Source organism: Bombus vancouverensis, chromosome 8, assembly GCF_051014615.1.
Source record: "Bombus vancouverensis nearcticus chromosome 8, iyBomVanc1_principal, whole genome shotgun sequence".
Lineage (NCBI taxonomy): Eukaryota > Metazoa > Arthropoda > Insecta > Hymenoptera > Apidae > Bombus > Bombus vancouverensis.
Genome location: NC_134918.1, coordinates 9431293 through 9442372, shown reverse-complemented (window position 1 = coordinate 9442372; position 11080 = coordinate 9431293). Strand labels below are relative to the sequence as shown.

At 31.2% G+C, this 11080-nt stretch overlaps 1 protein-coding gene across 1 annotated transcript; it reads left to right on the top strand.

The window, feature by feature from the left end:
• The first annotated feature begins 878 nt into the window (after positions 1-878).
• LOC117162749 (angiotensin-converting enzyme) lies at positions 879-10494 on the top strand. Its single transcript, XM_076620729.1, has 14 exons — positions 879-1036; positions 1150-1339; positions 5860-6047; positions 6166-6324; positions 6391-6472; positions 6550-6690; positions 6778-6960; positions 7039-7133; positions 7203-7354; positions 8105-8232; positions 8297-8543; positions 8635-8724; positions 8806-8913; positions 8986-10494. The coding sequence occupies exons 3-14, from the start codon at positions 5862-5864 to the stop codon at positions 9605-9607; spliced, it is 2193 nt and encodes a 730-aa protein (XP_076476844.1). The 5' UTR covers positions 879-1036; positions 1150-1339; positions 5860-5861; the 3' UTR covers positions 9608-10494.
• Positions 10495-11080: the final 586 nt, after the last annotated feature.

The following is an 11080-nucleotide window of genomic DNA, read 5'->3' as shown; positions in this document are numbered from 1 at the left end:
CTCTCGCTTACATGGAACAAATTGTTCTCGCGGTTTATCGGTTCGCGATTGTTCAATTCCTTTGAATAATTGCGTATCCCGGACGCGCGTGAGCCAACGTGTATTTGATAATTCCTTGTATTCGTAAGTCGTTTCAAGGACACCTTTGTCTCGGTACTACTGGTCGAGGACTACTCGCTGCTCATGTCCAGTCGCGGAAATTATTATCGCGCCGATGGCGCTTGCAGAGTCTAAAGGATTGCGGCCCTGCCCGATTGGTACTTCGAATCGGGTTGGAACCTATAATTTGATGTTCTTCGTAACATTAGTCAGTAGTTCCCCCCATAGGAAGTAGACCTCACTAGTTCAATTAGGACAAGTTCTTCGTAATCCTGTTCAGTGGGGATCCACTATTCCTGTGTCTTATGTCTGTGCTTATATCTCGTCTATGGTCTTATTACCAGAGATATAAAGATAGAGCACATGAGTCATATGTTAATGTGTAAGTGGATGCGATAGGAGAATAGAAAAAGAACGCTACATAGAGGTGTCTTCTGTCTTGTCTAATCAGACATGCACACTGACGCTAGTTCGTTGATCGATGTTATACTTACACATTTGCTATATCGCTTTTTCAGCTCGCTAACGCACTCTGTCTTTACATCTCTATAGTCACTACTATACTTAATCGGTAATGTCGTATGTGACACGAAAATGATAAAGACGTTATATGACCAAAACATAAGACGTGAAAAAGCGTTATCTATCAAGTCTAGCTTGGTTTATATGTACCTCGTCTGTGCCACTTCTACTCTAACTTGAGAAATCACGAAATCATTGAATGACATACTCTATATAACTATATTCTCGATGACTGTGTATACGTCACACGTTACACGCTACACTACCTACAGTACAGTACGCTGAGTATGCTGTCGAGGCGACTAGCATGATGTAAAGGAATTTGGATCGTGCGAACTTTGAACAAATAGTCATATTGATCATAGTCATACAGTATACATGTGATGAGTTGTATATTACTTGCAGTAAGATAAAAGTGAGATAATCAATCAACTACTGTGCATATCCGCGGTAGTTTTTGTTCGATTTTAATCATTCTACGTTTTTTACGACAATCTTTGATCGTACTTCTGGTTTTTCGAAAAATAGAAAACATTCCAACGAGAGGGACGCGAGTAACTTCTCCACGTGTGTGTGCGTGCGTTTACTCTTTTGCTCTGCGTGTTCGAACGCATTCTGACGTGCAGTTGATCCTTGTTCGTCACACAAATCGAAGCCACTTATCGGAAACAAAATCGAAAACGTGAACGTCGAGCGAAACGACGCTCGGCTAGCTAAGGTGAGCAAGATCAGGAAACTTAAACTAGATCTAGTCTTTTGACCATGGTCCAAGTCACAATTGATTATTCTTTGTACCTTGAATTAAATAAATTTTATCGTTTATTTTGAACACTTTATTCAAGAATACCATAAATGAGACAAAGATTTTTAATTTTTATTTCAATTCTAAACTTCATAATAATTTATTATTTCTGAATTCATATATTTTAGTACCATTCGTATTCTAAAGACTTTAAGGTCGTTCTAGAAACATATATACATGTCAAATATAAGTATTTTTTACAATTATTAACGCATCAATGCAAATAATAAATGTAAATAGTGCTTTAAAATACTGTTATAATGTAAATTTTAAAGGTTAAAAATATAAAAGCTTAAAAATTTGTAATTGAGCCAAAAATAACAATGCGTCAAATATCGTGCGTTGCATCACTTACTATGTATTAATTGAACTAAATGCAAGAAATTTTCCGTTATTCAAAGTCACTCATAATTGATGCACATGAACTTATCTTAATCATAAAAAAACAACTTCAGTAGTCGTTAACATATCAATTACAATTTTCATTGAACTTGTTTGATTTCGAGGATGGATCGATCAAGTTTCATAGACGAAAGCGGAACGAAAATTCGTTGCTCTGTACTTCTCTAGTCAATGTTATTGAATCGGTGATTGCGATATCGAAGAAAACGAAGTAATACATATATCTTTCCAAGATAAAATCTATAATATACTCCGAGATTACTAAACGACTTTAAAAACAGTTTCTTAAAAATAATTTGAATTTCGCACTATTTATATTTGGATTCCATTTACTATGGGAGTTTGGTTGTTTATCGGAATATTATTATTGAAATCACGTAACATTAGTGTTAATACGTACAATAAGTTATGAAAGTATGTATGCACCTTTTGAATTCTGTGTCTTTGATTTATAAAAAGAAAATTAAAGACGTATTTAGTTGTTGGAAAATCGTTGCAGTTATATGTTAACACAGTATTATTTTGGTCTTATTCCCAAGGTGGAGACACGAATATGCAAATCACCTTTGGAACGATGCTGGATATAATTTGTTGTACACATCGAATGTTACAAAACTTTAAGCTATTTTGAAATGATTTATTTTTAGATATTTGTGCTTAAAATTCTAAGCGTCTAGTAACTTACAATTAGTTACGTGAAAAATTTGACCAAAAAGCAATTATGAGTATAACCATAGAATATTCGGTTATAGAGTAGAAGATTATATAAAATTTCTATGAAAAATTACAAGCTAATCTATTTTGATACTAAGGTATTAATAATAATTAATAAAAAATTAGATACTAATAAGAATTACTAGAGTAATTTCTTTATTACGATATTTCCAGTTTAAGTAGTATGTAGACTTTATGTAGTCTTTGGTAATCAATTGTAAATGTCCTAAATTCGTAATTAAATGTTATGTCGATTTCTGAGGATCAATATTAAACTTTTTTCTTTTGTTTATATATAGACACAATTTCTGTATTTACTCGTCGCCTAAATCTAAGTGGAAAATAAAACAAAATTAGCTCTGCCTTTAATGCGTTTAGCATTTAGTCAATACTGGCTGAAGGTTTATTGCTGTTATACACAACTATTTTTGCGCACACATGGCAACTTGCAAATTCCTCTTAATTTTGATGCGCGGATACTTGTTTACGAGTCTGAAATATTTCATTAAAAAGCATTTACGTTACATATCTATAATAAAAATGCGTCATTATTTCGTTAACATTAATCTGGCTGTACTTTTGAAAGTACCGGTCGTCGATGAAGATGAAATTTGATGGATATCATGGTATGAGATAGTAGATCTGAGATATAAGATCGTAGTGTCAAGAAATCGTGTGTGAAAAAAGTATAGGTCCTTATATAATAGATCTTTATTACTATTAAATGCCATGTTCGGCAATTAGTATAATAATGTGAAGATAAATGATGTATATAGCTGGAGGATAAATATATGTATGTATATATTAAGCTTAAAAATGTTCAATGAGTAAAAAAAATAATCACTTCCTCTTAAACAGGGGTATTGGTGGTGGTTTGGGCTAGGTAAATCTTGCCAGAAACACTGTCGCCAACTTAATAACAGCAAGGATTTAATATATATATCTTTAGGTACCTGTATCTTCGGAACGCATGATTTCCCAATGCCAAGATTTTATATTTCAGTCCTATTATCTCATCTAGCAATACCCACAAAATTTTGTCCCAGTTCGCCACCAGTGCCATTCGGAATAATATCCATTGATTTCTTTAAAATTGATTTCCTTGAAATCTTTTCTTTTCGTGTAGCAAAAGTTTATCGTATTTATAGAGACTCCCGATTTTTAAGGATAGTCATGTATTTCAAGCTTTTACATGACTCGAGTCCATTTACCATTATATGAAAAAATATACACTTTAAAGGAATTCATAATGATGAAACCCAGTACCGGTTGAACCAATTTAAACAAAACAAATTGACGTCTTTTCCTTTCATTATTTTCTACGATAGTTTTCATTCAAATGACTTATATGTATGTGTCTATTTACATATATTGTCATATGCATTTAAATAGTTAACATATAATACATACCACATAACATTTTAATTAATTAAAAAAAGATCTTCATTGGACTTTGTTATAATGGTTCTAATCATAAACAAAGGATGATTAATAGGGAAATTTCATTTATAGTCTGATGACCCTGATGTACATGGGTTCAAAATGTATTATTTATCATCGTGACGCTTTCCATTGTCTTTTAGATGAACGTTTTTTTATACATAGCTTAATTACACAACATATTTACGCAATTACGTATTTAATAAAAAGCAACATTAGATGAATTTTTCTAATCATTAGATATGACAAGAAATTTTTCCGTTACTAGTTCTATTATAATATGTTACTACTATACATGTTACTACTATATCTGTAAGATAAATGAAAACAATAAGATTCAAATAACAAAAAATAAAGACAGTAAAAAACAAGCCACCAAGCTATATAGCAGTGAGTAATGAAGTTCATTTTCGTTTGTCTGTTAATTAATAGAAAGTGCATCAATTCTCACTGCGTTCTCTCGATTTTCCCGTCCACGACGTGTAAATATTACTCACGTATTAAAATATACATATAGACCAATGGTCGTTCAGTTCAAGGTGTCAATAAGTTCCCATGACGACCTTTATGAACAGAATTATTTGCTTGAGCATGGTATCAAATTGAAAGCAATTAAATATGCGAATATGGTGTGACTACGTACAGTTGGTCGATTCATGATTATTATGCCGACTTCTATGAATAATAAAATCGCGTTTGATCTTCCAAGAAAACGTAGCAATAGCTCATGTATATATATAGTATCGAAGGAATATACAGGGTGGTTGGTAACTGGTGGTACAAGCGGAAAGGGGGTGATTCTATGCGAAAAAAGAAGTCGAAAATATAGAATACAAATTTTTTTTAAATTTCCTTTTTTTAATTTTTTTTTTTAATTTTTCCATCGAGACAACGATCTACAGTGAGATCCGTTATAACGAGACGTGATAAAGTGCACGCGTACCGAGCGAAAATTCAAAGTCGATTTTCTCGAAAACAAAGCCTCAAACGAAAAATTTTTATTCTATATTTTCGACTTCTTTTTTCGTGTAGAATCACCCTCTTTCCGCTTGTACCACCAGTTACCAACCACCCTGTATATATATAGTTAGAATGCATTAAGTCTGTATTAAAGTTTCTATATTTCAAAACCCAAAATAATAATTTTAAACGTATAAGAGAAAATAGGAAATTCGAGATCTTATACAGGATCATACAACTTCAAAACACAACTGCTTCTTCTTTTGTCTAATTTAGAAAATTGTATAGAGCATAAAATACACCATACTTCCATAAAATACATACGGATCTGGATGCATCAATCGATGTAGTCAGAAATTAATGTGTTAATTCGCGATCTCTTTTTTGAACTATAAATAAAAATCAAGTATACTACCCATAATAAATTGTGGAATACCTCATTCGTTGAACTCGTGAAGATAAAAAAAATAGAAGGGAAAGTACTTTAGACTTTAATTGACTCATGATTACGAAAGCTACATATATAATTTTCACAGAAAAGGATGACGATAATGAAATGAGTCGCTTAAGAACAAGTAATTGCTTTGACAAAATATATTTAAATACGTTTCAATGTACAGTTTTTATCATAAAAACCAATGTTTTATAACAAAAACATACCTCAACGGGCGCAGATATTATTAACAGATATCATACGCGTATGCCTAACATTTAAAAATTTCCCGCGTTGAGTAAGACATATTTTAATTATTTACTTCTATCCATTTTTTTTATAATAAAATAATCAAGTATCTTATTAGAATTAGAAATTGAATGAACTGACAATTCTCTATTTATATTTTTTAATATATTTTCTTTTACGACTTAGTAAATATTTCTTATTTTTATAAATAATAATATCTTCTTTTTTTACCGTAAAGGGATGCCATCAAAATGGGTTTGCATAATCCTTAATCTGATAGTGTATGTGGTTGCGTCCGTAGAAGATGAAAAGACTAAAGCTTTCATAAAATTAACCGAATTCGCTTACGAGGATACTTGTATGAGTACAGCTGAAGCGGAATGGGAATTTATTAATTCACCATCGAATGAAACATTATCAAAATGGGTATGTTTTTCAAATTATAAGCACAGAATACATAATTCAACAAATATGCAAATAATGTATAAATATGCTAATAATTCGACAAATATGCAAAATTATTAATACAATAATTTTTTTATAGGAAGACGAATTAATTTCTTATGCCTCCTTCAAGAACTTACAAAAAGACGAAGTTGGTAACATTTCAAAAGCTGATATCAGAGATGAATCTTTACAATACAAGTATGATGTTGCTGAAAAAATAGGCGATGCTTTATTGGACACTGAAGATTTTAAAAGCGTGAGATTTCATTTTATTTGAGCAAAAACATTTATTTAAATAAACTTAATAGAATTTTACTTGTAGCTTGTTCATTTTTCTGGGACCACAGAGTTGCTGAGATTATCTACAGTTCATAAAGGAATTTTAAATAATCACACAAGAAAAGGTAACAGAAATTTCAATCCATCATAAACAGATGCACAATTATATGGTAATTAATCACATATATATTGAGAACTTTAGATGTGGAACGTATACTGTCTCGTGGTAATGATGTTAGAAATAAAAACACTGTTTGGATAGCATGGCATCAAGAACTAGCTTCATTAGTTAAAAATTTCTCTGCCATCCTACCACTTGTTGATAAAGCTGCCAAAGCAAATGGTAAATATTTTCGGAAAATAAATTGTATTTTGTACACTTTAAAGTTGACAATTTTTAATTAAGTGTAAAAATGTTATTCAATTTTAGGTGTCAAAGATGTTAAAGAATATTGGGAACTTTTAAGTGGATATAGTGATGGTTATAATAAAGTTGAATATATATGGAATGGGATTGTCGATCTTCATAAAAAAATATTGAAATTCGTAATAAGTAGCTTATCTCAGAAGTATGATATTGCTATGAATGATACAATACCAGCATACTTACTTGGTAAACTATAACACTGTTGAATTACACTCTCAAATGAATAATACAAATATATTAAATAAGTTGCATTTATTCCAAAAGGAACCTTGCAAGGAAACGATTGGATTCCTATATCAGTTGATGTAACACCTTATCCAGATCTTATGTATAATATTAAAAAAAATCTTTGGAAGAAGGTAATAATTACGTTTGTTGCCTCAATGATACATGAACTGTACAGAAAGCATAACTAAATTTCTTTTTAGAAACTCCATGCGAAAACACTGTACAGAATTGCTTCTGCTATGAGTATACAAATACTAAGTCAAGCGCCACAAGCAGATTTTTGGAAAAATAGTTATTTCTATGGACAGTGCCCTTCAAAATTAGTTAATTTCTGCAAAGATGCTGTTTTGAGGTACTTTATAAGTAAATGTTTTAAAAATTGTCATTTTTTATTACTTAAGTTAATGTACTTTCGACCGTTCGCGGGAGACGCGATCTCGAAGAAGCGCGCCAACGGAAGTCGTAAATTCCCGTTACGATTTGAATAATTGACGCCACGAATCGTTCGATCTCTTATTTCGGTTAAGATAATTAGGGTGGTTGAATGAATATAACGCTGATATTAACAGGTTAATATATATTTTCAATAATCCAATAACTTCAATGTGATACAATGTTGCGTATATGGAATGACAAACTACGAATGAGTACGACCTGAGACTCGTTTCGTGTTGGCGACTATGATGATGTATCTTCTGTCGATTGACTATCTTCGACTTGGCGATTCTGCTGACTTGACTTCTGACTCCTTCCCTTCCTCGAACTATGTTTTAACTCGAGCTAGTTTTAACTGTTACTGATGAGCTTTGACTGTTACTCGAATGTTACTGTGGAATAAGTCTAGAGATCAAATGACTGCTCTGTAGTTGTGAGAACAAGTGAAGTTCGTTCTTGTGTGATTACGGAGGAAAGCTCGGAGTGGGTGTCTTTGTTGTATGAAGAAAGCGGATTCGTTGCTCACACTTTTCGTTAGGAAAGTGAGGGTAACGAACCGCGATGCCCATTGGTTATGACTAACGTTAGGAATGAAGATAGGAGGAGGAAGCCTCTTACCAAGCCATGCCACGCGACGTAACAGTTAATTTAAATCTTTACATTACAGGGTATCTACTTGCTTTGAACCTACTATAAGTAATTATCTCTCTACTCACAAAAACGTAGGAAAGATTGTGTTCAATCAATTATCTGTCGAGGATACTCCGATACTTAATACGGCTAATCGATATTCAGGTAAGATATTAACAACAAATACATATTTGACTCATTACAAATGGTATTAACATTTTATTTGCAGCCCTAGAAGAAGGTGTGTCGGAACTCTTTGGTATTTTAGCAGCAAGTCCTGCGTGGTTAAATTACACACATATTATCGATGACTCTAGCAATAATGATCAAAATTTAATTGTATCTCTTATGATTACTGCATTGAATACGCTACCGCGGATTGCTTATTATATATCTGTAGATATGTGGAGAATCAATGCTATTGAAAAAAACTTAACAAATCCTGAAGATTTAATATCATCTTGGTGGCAATATAGGTACCAATTGCTTGAAATATTAAGATTATATTCAATATATTTTAAGAGATTTTTTTAATACTAATAAGCTTTGTTAAAATTTTCATTCTAGGGAAAAATATGAAGGAATCAAATCTAATGGATCTAATTTACCCACATTTTTAAATGATGATCATATCACGAACAATAAACCATATTTGCCGTAAGTAGTAATAACAATGTCGAGACAATAACATATTTACATTGATGTATCGATAAATTATTGCATATTACTTTCTTACAGAAAGCTAGTCGGTACAATGTTGGCATTTCAGTTGTATGAATATCTGATGGAATCCACAGAAATTAGATATGATTCGATTGTAAGAAAACAGATGAATATTAATTTTTTGTGAGTACTACTTATAAACAAAAATTTTACAACAATTTTGTAAGAAGGAAATTAAGGACATTTTTTTAACAGAAAAATGATTCAGCAAGGCGCCGATGATTGGATGAAAGTAGTCAATAAATATTTAGAAATAGATGAAATTTCACTGGATTCGTTACTTTCATTTTTCTCGCCGTTGGAAGATTTCATTGACGAGCAGTATGAGGATTTTCAATACAAGGCAGTTACAGCCAAAGAGTCAGAATTATATGAACTAGAAAAGAAACTAATTATGGAAATAAATGCCACGACTACTAATGCTCCGCCAACCACTACAATTGCCACTTCGAAACAAACTATAAAGAAAAAAACAGAAATAATAAATAGAAAGTCTCCAAGTAGACAGGATGATAAAAAGAGCGATATAAATATTGTGACTAATTCGAGCAAAGATTTAAAGTTTAAGTCGCCTATATATGAACAAGTCGAAAAGCCAGAAAATCGTAATCCACTAGAACCAGTGACAACTGAGGCTCCTTTTGATCAATCACTTGACACCCAAGGCATAGGAGATGACAATAAACCAAAGACAAATACTAGTAAGGCAGCGTGGGCCGTGGGCGCAGTGCTGATAGGAATAATAGTTATTTGTATAATTGCGATTTTCGGAAGACAAAGATGTCGCAAAGTACCAAAAAATAGACGATACGTTTAATGGTATCACTCTACGCTAAAAATATCTACATATTACGTATATTTATTCTTGCATTTAGTTTGTAATATTTGCCTGTGTAAGTTATTGTTACGGACCGTTTCGTGTAGAAAGACATTTATTAATTCACAATATCTAATATTGTACATTCCTTACTGTTCATTGTAAAAGAAAAGAAAAGAAAAAAAACAGAGGCTACTTTCGGAAATATAGTGTGAATACTAGTCTCTTGATACAGTTGAGCAGTATACATAAGAGAGTGTCGTAAGAAGAAAATTAGAGCTTGATAAACAAAATGAAAAGTATTAACGCGTGGATATATTATATTCAATTATATCTTCTAAATCGGATTTATTTAATTTTCATTGCATTATGTACATATGTATACACACTTAATATGTATTATTTTTGTAGAGTAATATTAGTCTTAAAAATAAGAAAGGAATGTCGTAACATGCATACCAAGTACAATAGTTCCTCTACCACTATGCCAAACTATAAAAAACAAAAAGGTTTTAATAAACGCACAAAGCGAGAAGTATCTCCCTTTTTTTAAAATTTATAGGACATGTACTTCAATGGTACCTTTATTAGTCTATACTATATCTACCATATTTTTCAAACTAAGGCTTGTACATAATCACTTATACAAAATTGTAAGATGAATGAGTAATTATACAAATGTGTAACTATCACAACGTCAATGATGTCACAAAACCAATGTCATATATATTTTTCTTACATAATACTACCATGTATGATACCTACATAAGTATATGTAATTTGTATACGATGTACTCTCTGTATTGAGAATTTATATTTTTTATAAAAGTATTTATTTTGTACCGTATAAAGGTATTTAATAAAGTATTCTTCTGGTACAAAATTAATATGCATCAATTTTTAAATATTAAAAAATTTAATTTATGTTGCCCATGCTATTGAGAACCATTGATCATTTTGTCAAATCATAGATATGAATGAATGGATATGCGTGCATTTATAGCATTTGCTTAACTAAACTACATCTACAATTCGTACCAATTTAAAAAAGTCAAATTAACAAACTAATTTTAATTTAAAATAAAAATTTCTCTCTAATTTATAAATCTAATTGATAAATTCTGAAAAATTCATTAACGTTCAAATGAAATAAAAATGAAATAGTAATAAAGCAATTCTTTCTTTAATACTAATATCTACCAACGAGCTAATGCTAATGCTAATGTCTATACTAATCACTACCTATAAAATTTTCCAATATCATGAATAAAATATAATACAATCATTAAATTCTTTTCTTGACAATAATAACAATGAAAACAATCAGATTAGCTGAATATAATAGATCTTTTGATATTCAACGATGTATTAGCGCGTATTTATTCCATCGTTGAACAAGTTTTTTATAAATATCTCGCTGTATACAAGACATTAGTCATATAAGTAAATGTTTTTAGTATCATGTTCGTTACA